The sequence below is a fragment of the Ursus americanus genome, chromosome 29, assembly GCF_024610735.1.
Source record: "Ursus americanus isolate L20-20 chromosome 29, mUrsAme1.1.p, whole genome shotgun sequence".
In the NCBI taxonomy this organism is placed as follows: domain Eukaryota; kingdom Metazoa; phylum Chordata; class Mammalia; order Carnivora; family Ursidae; genus Ursus; species Ursus americanus.
The window spans coordinates 5,169,781-5,190,008 of NC_142155.1; the positions used below are offsets into that span (position 1 = coordinate 5,169,781).

Genomic DNA, 20,228 nt, shown 5'->3' on the forward strand with positions numbered 1-20,228 from the left:
TTGATGTTGTCCATGAGATCATTTAAGCTATCCTCATTTTTTAATGCATTTGTCTTTTTGCTCTTCAGCTTTGGTGCTTTCTGTTACCCTGTCTTTAAGACTGCTGTTCCTTTCTTCTGCATCAGCTAATCTGTTGATTCCATCTAGTGTATTTTTCATTTTTGTTATGTATTCTTCAACTCTGATTGGTTCTCTTTTTTTTCATTTTATTTATTTTTAAATTATTTTTAAAATTCAATTAATTATAGTGTATTAGCTTCAGAGGTAGAGTTCAGTGATTCATCAGTCTTATATAATACCCAGTGCTCATTACACCACATACCCTCTTCAGTGTTCTTCATCCATACCCCATCCCCCCAGCCCCTGCCCTCCAGCAACCCTCAGTTTGCTTCCTATGATTAAGAGTCTTATGGTTTCTCTCCATCTCTGATTTCCCTTCCCCTATGATCCTCTGGATTTTTCTTTCTTAAAGTCCACATATGAGTGAGATCATATGATGATTGTCTTTCTCTGATTACCTTATTTCGCTTAGCATAATACCCTCTAGTTCCATGCACATTGTTGTAAACGGTAAGATTTTTTTTTGATGGCTGAGTAGTATTCCATTGTATATATATACACCACATCTTCTTTATCCATACATCTTTCAGTATCTTCAATATCTTTCAAATATCTTCTCCCATTCTGTCGGTTGTCTTTTGGTTTTGTCAGTTGTTTCCTTTGTTGTGCAAAAGCTTTTTATCTTAATGAAATCCCAATAGTTCATTTTTGCTTTCATTTCCCTTGCCTTTGGAGACATGTCTAGCAAGAAGTTGCTGTGGCCGAGGTCAAGATTGCCACCTGTGTTCTCCTCTAGGATTTTGATGGATTCCTGTCTCACATTTAGGTCTTTCATCCATTTTGAGTTTATCTTTGTGTATGGTGTAAGGAAATGGTCCAGTTTCATTCTTCTGCGTGTGGCTGTCCAATTTTCCCAACACCATTTGTTGAAGAGACTCTCTTTTTTCCACTGGATATTCTTTTCTGCTTTGGTGAAGATTAGTTGACCACAGAGTTGAGGGTCCATTTCTGGGTTCTCTGTTCTGTTCCATTGATCTATGTGTCTGTTTTTGTGCCAGTACCATGCTGTCTTGGTGATTATGTAATATAGTTTGAAGTCTGGAATTGTGATGCCACCAGCTTTGGTTTTTTTTTCAATATTCCTTTGGCTATTTGGGGTCTTTTCTGGTTCCATACAAATTTTAGGATTATTTGTTCCAGCTCTGTGGAGAAAGTTGGTGGTATTTTGATAGGGATTGCATCGAATGTGTCGATTGCTCTAGGTAACATAGATATTTTAACAATATTTGTTCTTCCGGTCCATGAGCATGGAACATTTTTCCATTTCTTTGTGTATTCCTCAATTTCTTTTTTGAGTGTTCTATGGTTTTCTGAGTACAGATCCTTTGCCTCTTTGGTTAGGTTTATTTCTAGGGATCTCATGGTTTTTGGTGCAATTGTAAATGAGATTGTCTCCTTAATTTCTCTTTCTTCTGTCTCATTGTTAGTGTATACAAACGCAACTGACTTCTGTACATTGATTTTATATCCTGCCACATTGCTGAATTCCTGTATGACTTCTAGCAATTTTGGGTGGAGATTTTTGGGTTTTCCACATAGAGTATCATATCATCTGCAAAGAGTGAGAGTTTGACTTCTTCCTTGCTGATTCAGATGCCTTTTCTTTCTTTCTTTCTTTCTTTCTTTCTTTCTTTCTTTCTTTCTTTCTTTCTTTCTTTCTTTTCTCTTTCTTTCTCTCTCTTTCTTTCTTTCTTTCTTTCTTTCTTACTTACTTACTTACTTACTTACTGTTGAAGCAAGGACTTCTAGGACTATTTTGAACAACAGTTGTGATCGTGGACATCCCTGCCATGTTCCTGACCTTAGGGGAAAAGCTCTCAGTTTTCCCTCGAGAATGACATTTGCTGTGGGCTTTTTGTATATGGCTTTTATAATAGGGATATGGTTTTATCCCTACACTGTGAAGAGTTTTAATCAAGAAAGGATGCTGCACTTTGTCAAATGCTTTTTCTGCATCTGTTGAGAGGATCAGATGGTTCTTGTCCTTTCTTTGATTTATGTAGTGTATCACATTGATTGATTTGCGGGTGTTGAACCACCCTTGCAGCCCAGGAATAAATTGCACTTGGTCGTGGTGAATAATCCTTTTAATGTATGGTTGGATCCTATTGGTTAGTATTTTAGTGAGAATTTTTGCATGCATGTTCATCAGGGATATTGGTCTGTAATTCTCCTTTTTGGCGGGGTCTTTGCTTTTGGAATCAAGGTAATGCTGGCCTCATAGAAAGAGTTTGGAATTGTTCCTTCCATTTCTGTTTTTTGAAACAGCTTCAGAAAAAGAGTTATTCTTCTTAAATATTTGGTAGAAGTCTCCTGGGAAGTCATCTAGCCCTGGACTCTTGTTTGTTGGGAGATTTTGATTATTGCTTCAATTTCCTTGCTGATTATGGGTCTGTTCGGGTTGTCTGTTTCTTCCTGTTTCAGTTTTGGTAACTTATATGTCTCTAGAAATGCATCCGTTTCTTCCAGGTTGCCTAATTTGTTGGCATATTTCTTATAATTGTTTGTATTTCTTTGGTGTTGGTTGTGATCTCTCCTCTTTCATTCATGATTTTATGAATTTGGGTTCTTTCTCTTTGCTTTTGGATAAGTCTGGCCAGGGGTTTATCAATCTTACTAATTTTTTCAAAGAACCGGTTCCTGATGTCATAGCTCTGTTTTGTTCTTTTGGTTTCTATTTCATTGATTTCTGCTCTGATTTTTATTAATTCTCTTCTCCTAAACGTAAAGGTTTAGGCTTTATTTGCTGTTCTTTCTCCAGCTCCTTTAAGTGTAAGGTTAGCTTGTGTATTTGAGACCTTTCTTGTTTCTTGAGAAAGGCTTGTATTGCTATATACATCCCTCTTAGGACCTCCTTTGCTACATCCCAAAGGTTTTGGACAGTTGTGTTTTCATTTTCATTTGTTTCCAGGAATTTTTTAAATTCTTCTTTAATTTCCTGGTTGACCCATTCATTCTTTAGTAGGATGCTCTTTAGCCTCCATGTATTTGAGCTTTTCCCAAATTTCCTCTTGTGATTGAGTTCAAGTTTTGAAGCATCGTGGTCTGAAAGTATGCAGGGAATGATACCAATGTTTTGGTACTGGTTGAGACCCGATTTGTGATTTAGTATGTTATCTGTTCTGGAGAATGTTCCATATGCACTCAAGAAGAATGTGAATTCTGTTGCTTTAGGATGGAATGCTCTGAATTTATCTGTGAAGTCCATCTGGTCCAGCGTGTCTTTCAAAGCTTGTTTCCTTGTTGGTCTTCTGCTTAGATGATCTGCAGTAAGTGGGGTGTTAAAGTCCCCTACTGTTATTGTATTATTATCAGTGTTTTTGTTTAATTTTGTTATTAATTGGTTCATATAATTGACTGCTCCCATGTTAAGGGCATAAATATTTACAATCGTTAGATCTTCTTGGTGGATAGACCCTTTAATTATGATATAGTAGCCTTCCTCATATTTTATTACAGCTTTTGGTTTAAAATCTAATTTGTCTGATATAAGGGTGACCACCTCTACCTTTCTTTTGAGGTCCATTAGCATGATAAATGGTTTTCCACCCCCTCACTTTGTGTCTGGAGGTGTCTTTGGGTCTAAATGAGTCTCTTGCAGACAGCATATCGATGGGTCCTGCTGCTTTATCCAGTCTGATACCCTGTGTCTTTTGATTGGAGCATTTAGCCCATTTACATTCAGAGTAACTACTGAAAGATATGAATTTAGTGCCATTGTATTACCTGTAAAGTCACTGTTTCTGTATATTGTCTCTATTCCTTTCTGGTCTATGTTACTATTTGGGCTCATTCTTTGCTTACAGGATCCCTTTTAATATTTCTTGCAGGGCTGGTTTAGTGATCACAAATTCTTTTAGTTTCTGTTTGTCCTGGAAGCTTTTTATCTCTTCTTCTATTTTGAATGCCACCTTTGTTGGATAAAGTATTCTTGGCTATGTATTTTTCTCATTTAGCACCCTGAATATATCATGCCAGTCCTTTCTGCCTACCAGGTTTGTGTGAGTAGGTGTGCTGCCAGGTCTAATATTTCTATCCTTGTAGGTTATGGACCTCTTGTCCTGATCTGCTTTCAGGATTTTCTCTTTATCTCTGAGATTTGCAAGTTTCACTGTTACATGTCAAGGTGTTGACCTATTTTTATTGATTTTGAGGGGGTTTCTCTGTGCCTCCTGGACTTGAATGCCTGCTTCTTTCCCCAGATTAGTGAAGTTCTCCACTATAAATTGCTCCAGTATACTTTCTGCATCCCCTTCCTCTGGGGTCCCAATTAGTCTAATATTGTTTTGCTTTATGGTATCAGTCATCTCTCAAATTCTCCCCTCGTGATCCAGTAGTTGTTTCTGTCTTTTTCTCAGCTTCTTTATTCTCCATCATTTTGTCTTCTTTATCACTTATCCTAGCAGTTAGTGTCACCATTTTTTATTGTATTTCATTTATATTCCTTTTATATATATATTAATTTGATTAGATTTTAGTTCTTTTATTTCTCCAGAAAGGGATTGTCTAGTGTCTCCTGTGCTTTTTTCAAGCCCAGGTAGTGTCTTTGTAATCATTATTCTGAACTCTAATTCTGACATCTTATTTATATCCATACTGATTAGGTCCCTGGCAGTCAATACTGCCTCTTGTTTGCTTTTCTGAGGTGAGTTTTTTCATCTTGTCACTCTCTCCAGATAATAGATGAATGAGAGTACTAAAATGGCAACAATGGCCCCAGAGAAATATACACTAAGCATATCAGAAGAGATCTGAAACTGAAAAAAAAAATTAAGAAAAAAGAGAATATAATCAGACAGGTGAACAGAATAGAGCAATACACTGGATTTTTTGGTCTGTTTGTTAGAAAACTAGAGCCCAAAATTGTAAAGAAAGAAATGTACAAAACTAAAATTAAATACAATGAAAGGATAGAATGTAGCTGTAAAAATGAAAATTAAAAGACAAAAAAAAAAAAAAACAGAAAAAGAAAAAATATAGGGGCACCTGGGTGGCTCAGTTGGTTAAGTGTCTGCCTTTGGTTCAGGGTTCTGGCATCTAGCCCCGCATCCAGCTCTGTGCTCAGCCGGGAGTCTGCTTCTCACTCTGTGTGGTCCCTCTCTCTCTTTCTCAAATAAACAAAATCTTTTAAATAAATAAATAATAGAAAGAATATAAAACAGATGGGTGTACAGAACAAAGCAATACATTATATCATGGGTATATGTATTACAGTTTTTGTGTTAGAAGAAACTTCATCCCATAATCATAAAAAAAAGAATCTTATACAAAAATGAAATTAAATACAATGAAAGGATAGAATGTAACTGTAAAGATGAAAATTAAAATAGACTTTTAAAAAAATATAATCAGGTGAAGAGAAGAGAGCAATAAGCTAGATTCTGGGTGTATTTTGGTCTGTTTGTTAGAAGAAACTGCATCCCAGAATTATAAAGTAAAACATACATATATACAAAAATAAAATTAAATACAAGGAAGGGATAGAATGTAACTGTAGAAATAAAAATTAAGAAAGACTTTAAAAACGTTGATAAAATAAGCAATTGTTTGAAAAGGAAAAAGAAAAAAATTAAAATGGAAAGACTAAAGAATCATGAGAATAAAAGCATGAATTCTATATACTTTTTTCCCCTAGCACTGGAGTTTTGCAGTTCTGTGCGATCGGTGAACTTGGTCTTAGCCGGATGTTCTTGCTGATCTTCTGGGGGGAGGGGCCTGTTGCACTGATTCTCGGGTGTCTTTGCCCAGGCCGAATTGCACCACCCTTTCCAGGGACCAGGCTAAATAAGTGGTTTCGGTTTGCTCTATGTGACTTTTGTTCCCTGAAGGCTTTCCATGCTGCTTATGAGGATGAAGATGGCGGCCTCCCAGTCTCCAGCCCTGGAGCTGAAGGGTCACTCCCCAACTCCTCAGCTTCTTTATTCTCCATCCTCTGTGCACCCTCGGAAAAGCAGTCAGTCACTCCTGTCTCCTGGTCTCCATCCACACTCTGTGCTCACCCAGCCTGTGACCAAGCATTTCTCTCTCAGGCATGTGACCCCACTGAGTCTCCAAACCCTGCAGAGTATTGCAGCATGCACCCGCCCGGCCAGGGAGGCAGGGGCTCTGCCAAGTTCTGCTGCTTGCTGGGTCCTTGCTCAGGGAGCGGCCACCTGACCTGCCGTTCATGGTTTACGGCAACACTGAGCTGAAAGCGCACTCCTGGGCTTGCTGATTGTAGCCAGCTTCCCCACTCCAGTTCCTGGGTCTCTGCCACACTCAGACACCCCATTCTTTCTGTGACCCCAGGGGTCCAGAGACCACACTGTCCCACCTAGGATTCTGCCCCACTTCACCACCGAGGCACCTTTCAGGCAGAGAGGTCCCTCACCAGAGCAGACTTCTGGAAGTTCTGATTTTGTGCTCTGCGGCTGTATCGCTCTCCGCTGGCTGGCGGAGGCTCCCTCCCCCGGCAGTTCATCTTGCAGTACGTTGCCTCAGATTCGTTTCCCCGCACATCCTGTGGTGCAACAAGTGGCCGCTTTTCTATTTGTAAAGTTTCGGCTTTGCTTTTCTTAGATCTCTGGTTGAGTTCGTAGGTGTTCAGAATGATTTGGTAGCTACCTGGCTGAACTCCCGGGACCAGACGAAACTAAGGTCTCCTACTCCTCTGCCATCTTGGACCAGAACCAACTCTGACTGGTTCTTATATTTTTTATCTTTTTATTGAAGTTCTCACTGAGCCTTCCACTCCTCAGTGTGGGCATCTTTATGATTATTACTTTGAATTATTGATCAGCTAAATTTATCTGTTTCAGTTAGTCTTTTGAGGTTTTTGTCTTGTTCTTTTCTAGAATTTGTTGCATATTTCTCTGTCTCTTCATTTCCTTGACTTTCTGTGAATTAGGCAGAACAGCTACTTCTCCTAAACTTGAAGGAGTGGTCTTGTATATGGTCCTCTCCTGTGTAGACTGTGTGTTTCTGGGGTTTAGGTTAGCTGACTGAAGCTGTGTCTGGCATGGGCTGTGGTTCCCAGGGCACTCCATGCTGGGCCTGCCGTGTTGGGACGGCTAGAGCTGACGTGGGTGGGGGCCGGGTCAGTCCTGGGTCTCTTCATGTAGAGGACACCCTGGCAGAACAGCTGAAGCTTAGTGGGTGCCAATTAAAACTTAAAAAATACCACCTTATAGAAAATATTTTTTCATATATACTCTCCTCCACCTCTCTGTATTATTTGAAAGTAGATCTTGAATATCTTGTTTTACTCATAAATATTTCATCTTGTATCTAAAATATAGACTTTAAAAACACAATGCCATTAACTGATACCAAGAATAACATCTAAAAAATTAACAACTTTTTAGTGTTTTCAAATATCTAGTTAGTGGTCCCAGTTGTTCTTTGAGCTACTGAAAGCCCTTGAGCCATCCCTAGGGACCGGAAGGGTCTACATATGTAACAGTACTGAGAAAATCAGGGGCCTTCAAATAAAATGCATATGAGAAAAAAATTATACAATTAAAAGCTGATGGACTGGAAAGAAAAGATGTGGTGGCAGAGTGGAGGGAGGTGTGTGCTTAGCACTTAATGCTTTGGCTGTGCCCATTTTCCACTAGGGGATCCTTGAGTTGGGGGATGTTTCCTAGAGCTTCATGGATGATCTCTTGTCAGAATCCTGGGCAGGATTTCCTGCTCTAGCAGGAAATGGTATTCCCTCAGTTCTCTTTGCTTCCTTCCCTTTCCTTTCCCTCCCCTTAGTCACTGTGGTCTCTCCTCAGAGAGAGAGAGAGAGTCCCTCCAACTGCCGCACATGTGGCCGGACAGATCCCCACTTAACACCTTTACCCTCCACCTCCTCTGCCACCTGTACCGTCACCCCTGGCTCCACAGCCTTCTCTGATGTCCAGTCCACCCACTTTCAGGTGCAGAGATGGGTGGTTCTCTCAGGTGTCCTGGTGTGCGTGCAGAAGTGCTTTTGTTTAATTATGGATGTTTGCTTTATGGATCTGATTAGTTGTAAACTGAAAGGTGGGGAAAAAAGGAATGACTCATGCCACCATGATGTTGATGTCACCTAAAAGAAAATATTTTAAACTTTTTTGCAGACTTTATGGAAAACGTTTGAAGACCATGGAAATGACTATTATTTTTATCTAGAAATGTTTTACAGGGTAATCTCTGCACCTTGAATAGTGCTGTATAATTTTATGCAGCTGTCTTGTTATATATTTGCCCGAACTGTGATTCCCAAAGCCAGTGTTTCTCATCACATCCTTTGGCTGAATTCGCAACCAACCTAAATGACTATTCATGTATGCTTCAGGCAAATGCTTAAGAATTTATTTACAAAACATTGTGAAAAGCAAAATAAGGAATAATAGGCTAAGTACCTTACTAAATTGTTGGTAGATTTGTTTTCCAGTTTATTTTATGTTCATGAACACTAAGCCCAGCCTGATTTGTAGGTCTCGTATGATACTACTAAAAACATTTCAATGCTAAGTGCAATGTTTTACTCTTCAGTTATTTTCAAGTACTATTTTTTATATGTTTATATACACATCATAGGAACTATCCAAAAACCTTGAGCTGAGTACTAACAGTTTCCAACGGCAGTTGCTTGCTGAAAGGAAAAGGGCATATGAGGCTCATGATGAAAATAAAGTCCTTCAAAAGGAGCTACAACAACTGTATCACAAATTAAAAGTATGTATTTATTTAATGGATAATATATATAAAATATATTGAACACTTAGCATTTTAAAGCACTCACATTAGTAAGTTGGGACAATACAAGTTACAAAGTTCTATTCTCTTTGGTACTTTTAAAGAAATTTTTTAAAATATAATCACGATGACAAATGCCCAAAGTGAAACACTGAATCCTAATAGAATTGATATAACTGAAATAAGTTACGAAACCCTGAAAGGAATTATGGGACCTAGAGTTTTTCTCTGTTGCGTGGTTCAGGGTTATCTTAGGATTATTTTAAAAGTTGTTTCAAATAATGCCCTTCATTTTCACAGTGTTGAGAGGGAGCATTCACATTATTTAATTTTGTTAAAGGTGTTCTTAATTCCATCCAGAGGTCGTTGCTGGGTGGAAATTTTGTGCAAAATTGAATGTTCATGCATTGTCTTACATAGAATGTTCATTTTGTTAATCAAATTCTCAGAAAGAACCATAGCCTCAAAATGCCAAAGAACACTGTGTTTTTAAAAAGTCCGATTTTTAACTTGTCAATAACTCAAAAGCCATGTTTAAAAGATGCTAACGAAATTTTTTTGGTCTCTGTTGCCAAGCTTGAAAGACAGTTTAAGACACTACTAGCTCTATTTGGTAAGAGTGGGTAGAAAATGAATTTTGTCTTATTTACTCTAATTTTTTTGTTTGCCAGTACATATTGCATATTTTAGGGAGAATCATTGCCCAAACCTAGATGTTCTGGAGACATTCCTTTCTATAGTTCAGTAGTTAGGAAGGGAAACTGAACTAAGTATAGTATATTCCAGTTTGGTAAGGAAAATACCAGTTGACAAGGTGAGAATTTTTGTTTTATTTTAAACTGATACTCTACATCCTTAATTGTATTGGGTTTCTTTTCAGGAAAAGGAGAGAGAACTGGATATAAAAAACATATATTCTAATCGTCTGCCAAAGTCTTCTCCAAAGAAAGAAAAAGAACTTAGATCAAGAAAAAATGGTATAGTAGCTATTATTATTGAAAAACATTGTAGCTGTCACTTATTAATAATAAAATCAAATAACTCTAAAGTAGAGGAAGGGGAAAGAACTTCACTGAAGTAAATTTAAATTTCCTTATAGTTAATTTTCAGAAATCCTGCCAACTTTCTTAGTTTTTCCTAAGGTTTAATTTTTTTCTTATAATTTATTTATTTTTGAAACTTTTATGAAAATAAGTAAGAAGACTCCAAACTGGTGCTTGGTTATATTTTAATGAACCTTTATTTATGTATCATTTAGATTTAACAGTTACATATTTTACTAATCTTATTTCATCTATTTTTTTTTTTAGTGTATTTTAAGTAAATCCCAGCTGTCATTTCATTTCACTCATAAATACTTTGGTGGTATTATGCATATTTTTACCTTTTTTTTTTTTAAACAAAAGTATAAATTTTCCTCTTCTGAATTTCAGAAAGTTAAAAACAAACTTTGTAAAAGCTTAGTAGGGTTTACCTGTCTAAATTGTCCTCAAATGACATAATTGCCAATAAATCCTAGAAACAAAAATACTGAGTTGTCACAGAGCTGAGCAAACCCTGCGTTAGCTCATGTACATGGTGAGCACATACCAGTTCAGTTCCATAGATCTGAGCACTGTTCAACATGGTGGGAAAAATTCTTGTGTAATTCTCACGGTAGCTGCATGCCAGAGTGATTTTACAGACCAGTGTACAAAGGGAGTACAAACCTGTGATGACTTCGAGCTAGAAGAATTTCCTGTAACACCACAAACGGTTATGTGTTTTGAAAACAGATGGGAAGAACCTGAACATCTTACTTTGGTGAGTCAAGCAACATGATGAGGTACTAAATTCTAGGTTTGAAGTTATTCCTAAAAACACAATATCAAACATTTTAAAAGCAATGAAACTAGTACTGTATCTGTAAATATGCAAGTAGCCTTCTAAAGGGAATGTTTATTAAATTCCTTTAGATTGACTCTGGAAGATCATTGGATCTTCCAGATCCTTCAGGAAGGTTAGTTGTACCTTCTGGGTTGGAAAGAGAGGTTTTTCTCCCCCCCCCCCTTTTTTTTTTTGAGAGAGAGAGAGAGAGAGAGAGAATCTTAAGCAGGCTCCACACTCAGTGCAGAGCCCAAAGCAGGGCTCGATCTCTCGATCCTGAATTCATGACCTGTGCTGAAATCAAGAATCAGACGTTTAACCGACTGAAGCCACCCACGTGCCCCAGAGATAGGTTTCTTACCTTTTATGTACCCAGATAATCTCTAAAACCCTCCTTGCTTTTACACATAATAGCAAATTTTACTAGTTTTTGAATAATTTTTTAGGATTTGTCTACATATTTTTTTGGCCTCCTATTATGTGAGAATTTTACAGATTAGCTGAATGCTGAGCAAAGTATTGCAGTGAAATCTGACTTTAGACCATTCAAATCAGAGTGAAATTCAGGGGAGTTGGTATTGGGCCTTCATTTAAAAGGACTTATAAATAGAATACCAGAATGTTCTTTTCTCTAAGAGGGTTGTATATTTTGTATTTATAGTTTAAATTCCAAAGAAAACAATACACCAGGGATCCAGCACATTTCATATATTCCTGCATTTTTGTGCCTTATTGGTTTCCCAGTGACCCTGAGATTTTTTCTTGTGGTATAAAACAGAAAGGATGGTCTGATTTGGTTCCTGGATAGCCATATTTGCTAAGTGTCTTTCTTCCTACATTTTCACTATCATTGAAACTAAATCATGTTGTCTTTTTGAAAAGGGTAAAGTGTGGAATAGCAAAGTCATGCTTAACTTTAAAAGGACTAAAAAAAATGGTCTTTGTACAATTCAGCATGAGGAGCAGCAACCTGGTGCAGTGACACGAGTATAGCCTTGGAGTTAGCACTGCCTTTTTAATGACTTTAGTGACTTCCTGGAGCCTGGATTTCCTAATCTATAAAACGAGGATGGGCTACCCGTCAGGTTGTGGTAATAACTAATCACAAAGTTTATAAAGCTCTTAAGCCTGATCCTGCCGCTTTAATGGGTCTCAGGAAAAGGGAGCATTGTTAAAGTGCAAGCTCATTTGCTGTTGAAAAGAGACCCAGAACACAGTGGCTCAAGTAGGATGCAAGTTTTCTTTCTTTTCTAATAGATTGAAGGTCGGTGGGTAGTCCATTATAGGTAGACAGCTTGGTTCCTTGGTCCTCATCCTCTGTCTCACTGTTCTTGCGTCTTAAAGAGTGTTGGCTTCCTCTGTGTGGTTGAACTGGCTCACCACTTTTGTGAGGAGGAGGAACAAGGAAGTGGAGGCTAGGCACCTTTTATTTTTATAAATGTGATCAGAAGCTGCATACATACCTTCACTCAAATCCCTTTGGTCCTGTTTAAGTGCAAGGGAGACTAGCAAAGCAGCCTTATGCCCTGCTAAAACCCAAGGGATTCTGTAAAAAAAGGAAGAAGAGGAAAATTAATACTAGGGGACAATCCTCTGCTGTAATAATAGGTATTTTACTTTTATTCAGAAAAATTACACATGTGAAAGGGACCATAAAAAAAAAAACCAAGTAATTTTAAGTTTACATTTTTATTTGATTTAAATATTATAAAATTTAGTGGAGGCTTTGGACATAGTAAGTATAAACTCGAAAGATTCAGTGTGGCTGTTACTGCCTGTATGCTAGTTCAGCAGCACCTTCTCACATGGCCTCCATAGTTGGCTAACTAACCTTCCTGGTTAACTGAATTACCGCATTTTGTTGTGAAACGTACAAAGCAAGGGTACTTCTGAAACATGTCTCTTCAGAATTTTATGTAGGGTATTGGCTTTAATTCCATGATATTGGTTCTGATATATATTATACTTTCTAAAAAAAATTTTAACTAAAGTAAATAATCTTGTGCGCTTTTAAAGCATCTTTTAAAGGGTGCTAACTTGTGACTTCCTGCTTTATTAAATTAAAATTTGCTTTAATTTCTAACTTAGTTGGTGTCATACTTAATGAGAGATGACTCTATGATATTTAAATAGGTTTTTCCCCGTTTGACATGTGAACTTGCATTTTTAAAAAAAATACATAATAGGACCTGGAATTGCAAGAGAGAGGTAAACATGAAGAAGCAGAGATTCTACACCCAATCGTGAAAAGAGAAGAAAAATTTGTTAAGGATCAAGGACTCCATGTTGTAAATCAGGAGGTTGAGAAGCTGGAGGATGGTAAGAAAGAATTTGTTTAATCAAGTGATGAATTAGCATCCTTTGGGAAAGAAAGGGTTAACATCCCCTGATATTTTCCAGCTGAACAGTGAATAGGTTATACAGAATAAGAAAAGGCTGATACAGTGGTAGGGGATGGTCTATTAGGAAATCACAAACATTTGAATAAATTTACTAAGGACAGAAGCATAACTGTTAAGTTGCTATTTGGGGTTAGGAAATAAGGACAAGTTACCTTCAGAAAAGTCAGAGGAAGTAGAATTCAGATAAAAGAGGAAATTTTTCAGTTAACTCTTCATCAAACTTTGGTTAACATACACCTAAAGACAATGCACTCTATTGGATTGACCTTGCGACTCTAGTCTGTAGACTAGCCCAAACACTAAAATCAAGGAATTGTGAGATCCTGAATATATTCCTGTAAGTTTTCTTTCATTTTAGTATGAAAGTAAATCTTTAACATTTCAACCAATAGTGTGGAAGTTTAGTGAACCAACTCACATCGTTTCAGTATCTGAAACTGAAGTTCAGGGATAAATTCATTTCCAGCTGGATAAAATGTCTGAAAGGTATGGGCAAGAGGGATCCCTGACTCTAGTCCTCTGCATATATTTCATTAGTTTTATAGAAGTTTCTTGCAGAGAAATCCTTTTTTCTGTTTAAAGTTAATGGAATATAAAATTATGACCTAATTGTTGCTTAAATTAGTGAGTGTATATTTGTGTGTGTACTTAAAACGATGTAACAGTTGAAATAGAAGATATATTACTATTGGCTAAGGCACAAAGGGAGGTGCTTTCACATTATTAAAACATAGAATAGAAAGGTATTATGTATTGTATCTAGGTACCAGGAAAAGGAATAAAATAACAGAAGACTGGCCCCTTCTTTTCCATCTTTATGGATTTTTCCCCCCTGGAGTTTATATGGAATAATGATCTCAAATATCAGTGAGAATGTATGCCATTTACTAAAGTAAAGTTACTGAGAGTAAGTTGTGTATCTCATGCCCATACCTCAAGATATTTTTCCAAAATAAGTTTCTTACACCATTCAGGTATAGTTTTCAACTTCAGAAAATTTAACTTTGATACAACACATTTCTCTAATCTGCTGTCCATATTACAGTTTTATTAGTTGGCATAGTATTGTCCTTTATAGCATTTTCTTCTCTCCAGGATATGACAAATTGCATTTAGTTCTATCTCTTTAAATATTTTAATATTTTGTGAGGTTAACATTTTTGATGAATGAAGACCCATTTTTTAAAAATAGAATGTTCCTCATTTGAGGTTTATCTGAAGTGTTCTCTTAATTAGAGTCAACTTAATGTATCTTTAGTCAGAATACCAAATAAGTATGTTGTGTCCTTCTCAGGGTATGACATCCAGAGGTTCAATTTAAGTTTATTTTAAACTCCATCCATCCATCACCCTCCATTCAGTGTACAGCACTATATTAGGTATAAAAAATAGAGAACCTTCTTCCTTACCTCTACACTGAAGAACAAAATTTTTTCTCTAAATGTGAATTTTAAGTGTAACACACAGTATATTCTTTCTGAATTCCAGAATATCAAGTGTAGCAGTGAAATTTATGGTGTTCATTCTCCCTGTACGGATAACTAAATTAGATAGACTGTTTTGTAAAAGATGAGAATTGAGTTTTCCTACTTAAAAATATTGACTGCTGTAAAATCCCATTTTTAAAATTTGGTTTCATACAGAGTGGGAAAGAGAAGAACTTGCCAAAAAGCAAAAAGACAAGATATCTTTGCTGGAGAGAGAAGAAAAGCCTGCATTGGAAACTGGAAGATACCAAATGGAAATGTACCAAATTCAAAATATTGACAGATTGGAAGAAGAGGAGGAAGAAAGGCTGAAGAGAGAAATGCTACTTGCTAAACTGAATGAGATCAACAGAGAACTCCAAGATTCTCGGAATATAAAATGCCCTCCTCTGCCTTTGCTACCTGATTTGGAATCAAAACTGCATTCCCCAGAGAGAAGCCCCAAAACATACATGTTCTCTGAATCCTCAGAGGGAGTATTTAATGGGCATCATCTGCAAGACATCAGCCTTTTCACTACAAAAGGAGATGGTCCGAATCCAGGACATATTAGAAGCCCAGCCTCCCCCAATGAGCTTGCATTTGGCAGCTATGTGCCTTCATTTGCGAAAACATCAGGGAAGTCAAATCCATTTAGCCAAAAGAGTGGCCTTTTGGACGTGCAAAGAAACAGTATAGAGAAGCTTGGTAAAGACAGTGTAGATTTAATTACAAGACGAGAGAAAAAAGCTAATCTGATGGAACAGCTATTTGGTGCCAGTGGCAGCAGCACCATTTCCTCTAAAAGCAGTGACCCAAATTCTCTGGCTGCCAGCAAAGGGGACTTTGACCCTCTAAATTTTCTCCCTGGGGAGAAGAGCAGCAGGGATAGAGAGCATGATGAAGAGGATGACTTTTTCCTCAGCGAAGGAAGAAGTTTTAATCCAAATAGACACCGATTAAAACATGCAAACAGTAAACCAGCAGTGAAAGCAGTGGAATCTGTAGAAGATGAAATTGAAGAAGTAGCCCTGAGATGACTGACTCCACTATACATTTTTCCAATTGTAAATATTAAAATATTTTAATACAATATTTATTATAAACCTTTAGAATTTTTAATATTAAAAAGTCCTTATTAAGGAATGATTTTTAGTTGACAAATACAGTGTAAATGAAAGTAGATCATATCACACCACGTAGCTAGTTTGCCAGGAATGAAGGAGACTCTTTTGAATGAAACCCAAAGTAGATATGTATCTTACTTGCTTTGGCTTTTTATTTACAAATAGGTTTTACCTCTTAATCAGCTCTAAAGGAAGTTTTACTCCATTGGAGTTCATGTTTATTTCCTATTTTTATCCGTTTATTTATTTACTTATTTTTGGTCCTGTCCTCACTGAGCTAAATATAGTCTTGTTGAGTGGAGATTAAAGGTGGGAAGCTCTGGGCTGGGAAGCGTAGCTCCCAGATGGCGGAGCACTGGTGCTACTTAGGAGCCTTGTCCTCTGTGGACAGGACAGGGGCTCCTTTCTTACATAGCATAGTTGAGCTACTCTGAAGTGGAAGCAGTGACGACATAGGGATTTCCCACTTCAGAGGTGCATGAAATCGCTTACCGACAACTGTGCTAACATATTAGGTTGAATTCAGAAGACATTTGTCTGTTTGCATGGATAATTCCCCTGTCGTGGGTCCTGGAGGCTTGGGTACACTGTAATAATCAGTAATTTTTTTCCTCCTTCTCCTATACTCTGTATTTCAATGACTGGGTATGAGATTTCATATGCAAATACATGAAATTTCTTTAATTTCATCCTGATATAGAAAGATTTTTCAACTCAATTATGTTTCCAGAGTAATCTAACTTGGAAATTTTAATATATACTTTTAAGGTTTGAGCTTACTGTCAAAACCAATGATAATGATAGTGTAATACTGTTGGGCTTATAGGACTAATTTTAAAGCAACCTTTGGTTAAAAATGTTTTAGAGATGGGGCTTCTGCCTGGTGTTGGTCTCCTGTTTGTAGCTTACTTCAGCTACAAAGGAGTTGATGACCTTGGGTTGTGTGGAGTACGACTGGTCTTTAAGAAGTGGTAATATGCCACCAACCAAGGAGAAAACACTGTTAAAATGAAGAGTGGTGGGAACTGTGTGTCAGGGAAAGCATTAAAAAATGTAGATTGACATTTATTCTAAAGTGAGTCTCTCCCCCCGCCCCCGAATTTAGCATATATACTGATGAGGGGACCCGAGTTACTGTTTTATCTTGAGTTCTTATGAATGCTTATTATTGAATGTAAGTTCATAACTATTTGGCAAGACTTACCTGGGTAGGTCTCTAATGAAAAGATATGCTCATATCTATCATCTTTTAAATTGTGTTACTGTCATTTATTGGGAACTGAATCTCCCAAAAGTGCTAAACTACATTAAAAAGTTGTTTTAGCAAAGAGATTTTTATGTCTGATATAAATAAGCTTTTAGTATGTTGCAAATCATTCTAATATATGTAAACCACAATACTGTAATGCAGTTCTTGATAAAAATATTATGTAATGTTAATTTTGTTCATAGCTGCTAATTTTTCTGCCAAAAGTATTCTACTTTTTAGGTTGTTTTAAGAGGCTTTTTAAAAGCCTTTCAGTAAAGTTTTATATTCAGGTCATTTAATTACTCTCTTGCTTTTTTTCTACATAATGTTTTCTAGTCTCTTTCACTAGATATAATACAATTATTAAAATTAAACCTAAAATTAAGTTATAGACTTAGAAGCATTATGGTGTTAGGCATTAAAATTGAGATTAAAATGTACAGAACAGGTTTTTCTCTATGAATAAACCTCACAGAGTAAATCATTTTTTTCCCTAAATGTCAAGTTAAATTTGTTATTTGTACTCAGAACTCTTAACTAATAAAAACTAAAAACACACTATGGCTCTTTGTTTGAATGATAATTTAGGTTATTTAGGAAATTCATGGTAGAAACAGGACCTACATAGTTAATTTTTATTTCATTATTCTTTTTTTTTTCCTGTCCAGTACTTTTAATTGAAGTAGATGAATTTGCCTTAAATCAGGTTAGACAGTATGCTAGTCTTATCAGATAATTATAGTTTTAATTAATCCTTTCACCCTTAATAGCTATCCTAATGGCATATATTGCTCATAATATAAAAGAGGTGGGGGTAAGGAGAATTAAATTGAATCATAAAATAAACTTATTTAGTGGCCGATTCACTGTTTTTCTGATCCTCCTCTCCTTCTCCTGTCAGACATACTCACCTTCTGGAAGCCCTGGGTGGGTGTTAGTTGGATACAGCATGCAGATCTGCCTGATGAAAAAGGGAAGGGAAATGTGTGTTACAGTGACAATGTGGGGTTTTAGGATTAAAAAAGGAACTGTAAATTGTCAAGAAAAGATCTGCCTTTAAAGCTTTTTCCTTTCTACACAACAAATGCCCCTTTCACATTAAAGTTGCCTTTTATATCATTTGAAAGCGCTTTTTAGTAAAGAGCATATAGTCACTCATTAACTGGGTGCCCGCCCTGCATGTAGTCGGTGCCAGGAGAGTCGGATAGACCCTGCCCCTTGCCCTCACAGTGAATGCAGAGCACAGTAAGCCAGACTGCACACATTTCCATCCCTGCCCTCCCACCCACTCTCTCAATGTCCTTGAGTTTGCCAAGCTGTTACTGCTCTTGTTTCATACTTTTTAAGGCAGTTATGAGGGCTGAATGAAATACGTAAGTTAATGCTTGGCAGGGTGCCTGGCACATTATAAGTGGTCCGTAAACATTAGCTGTTCTCATAGCTGATTGAGATTCTTTTAGGGTATAATTGAAAAATAGACCATAGGTATGTATATATATGGACGCTACACGTTGCACAAGATAACAAGCAAAAAACCCTCCAAATTATCATAAAACATCTACACTAAATACATTGTGTCCCTTAGGTCTGCACTTAGAACTTTCTCTGCTTTACTCAGCATTAACTGTAGTAAGCCTCACAGCAAAAATGAAATATAAAACACAGGACTTTATGATTGCATAGTGTGATAATTTGTACCCCAGCTCTCTTACAATGTGTGTATCTTTGGATAAGCTACAAAATCTCTCTGCACCTCCTTCTCCCCCTCTATTAGATGGGGCTACTGATGGTACCTAGCTCATGGTGACTGCATATATTAAATGCGTTGATACGTGAAAAACAATTGTAACGGCTCAGATAATTGCTGTTTTGGAAAGGTAATGGAGAAACAGGGAAGAGGAGTGATATTTGTTGAATGCCGGGCATGGCAGTTGGTGTTTTTATGCACGTGCTTTAGCTCCTCATAAAATTTTTTCTGAAGTAGATGCTGTTACCCCCATTTTACAGTTGGGGCTAGTAGACTGTAATATGAAAGTGATGGATACAGGTAATACAGACTACATTCAGTAGTCTCAATTTAAGAAGTCCAAAGGAATAAAATGTTTTAGAAAAGAATTTTGCATTAGTATTCTTTAAGTGCTAAGTGACAGAAACCCAAGTCAAACCGTCTTAAACAAAATGAGGAAATTATCTTTGGCTTGAATATGGAAAGCTCAGGAAAGTGTGGTGTGATCTGGAGGTTCAAGTAATAGTGCTTACTCTGTCTCCCTTTTAGCTTGGCTCCCTTCCGCTGGCGCCCACTTCCAGAAGAAAAGCTTTCCTATAGCTCTGGCAAAAGTCTGGTTGGCTAGTTTATCTTTTATGCCCACCTACAGGGCGGGTGGTATTGTATAGAGGGATGAAACTCTACTATCCCTTTTCATGGAATAATCACAATTTCTATGGCTAGTGGAGGCGTTTTTCCCTGGTGAAGAAATTTTAGACATAAAAAATCCATTTACTTCAGAGTTACTGTGGGTTTGGTTCTAGAACACAATGAGGTGAGTCAAAAAAAATTTTTTTTTGTTTTGTTTTTCAGTGCATATAAAAGTTAGGTTTACACTATAGTCTGTTGTGTGCGATGGCATTATGTGTAAAAGCAACATGCGTACCTTAATTTAAAAATATTGCTAAGGGGCACCTGGGTGGCTCAGTTAAGTGGCTGCCTTCTGCTCAGGTCCTGATCCTGGGATTGAATCCCACATCAGGCTCGCTGCTCAGCAGGGAGCATGCTTCTCCCTCTCCCTCTGCCTGCTGGCTCTCACTGTCAAATAAATAAATAAATAAAATCTTTTAAATAAAATAAAATATTGCTTAAAAAATGCTCACCATCATCTGAGCTTCCAGCAAGTTGTAATTTTTTTGCTGGCGGAGGTCTTGCCTCAATGTTAATGGCTGCTGACTGATCAGGGTGATGGCTGCTGAAGGTGGGGGTGGCTGTAAAATAAGACAATGAAGTTTGCCAAATCGCTTGACCCTTCCTTTCACGAATGGCTTCTCTGTAGCATGTGATGCTGTTTGACAGCATTTTACACACAGAACTTCTTTCCAAATTAGAGGCAATCTTTTCAAACTCTGCCACTGCTTTATCAAGTATATGTGATCTTCTAAATGCTTTGTTGTCATTTCAACAATCTTCACAGCATCTTCAGGAGTAGATTTCCATCCCAAGAAAACCCTCCTTTGCTTACCCATAAGCAGCAGCTCCTCATCCATTCAAGTTTGAATCACAGGATTGCAGTAATGCAGTCAC

General features: G+C 37.2%; 1 protein-coding gene across 2 annotated transcripts in view; it reads left to right on the forward strand.

The window, feature by feature from the left end:
- The window catches only part of LCA5 (lebercilin LCA5), a 69,472-nt gene extending 51,417 nt beyond the window's left edge, over window positions 1-18,055 (forward strand). For both annotated transcript variants that reach the window (XM_087856928.1, XM_087856929.1), the window contains exons 4-8: window positions 8,668-8,805; window positions 9,707-9,803; window positions 10,487-10,629; window positions 12,879-13,011; window positions 14,738-18,055. In XM_087856928.1, coding sequence (XP_087713054.1) covers window positions 8,668-8,805; window positions 9,707-9,803; window positions 10,487-10,629; window positions 12,879-13,011; window positions 14,738-15,600 — 1,374 coding nt within the window. In that variant the 3' untranslated portion in view covers window positions 15,601-18,055. The remainder of the gene's footprint in view (window positions 1-8,667; window positions 8,806-9,706; window positions 9,804-10,486; window positions 10,630-12,878; window positions 13,012-14,737) is intronic.
- The last annotated feature ends 2,173 nt before the right edge of the window (window positions 18,056-20,228 follow it).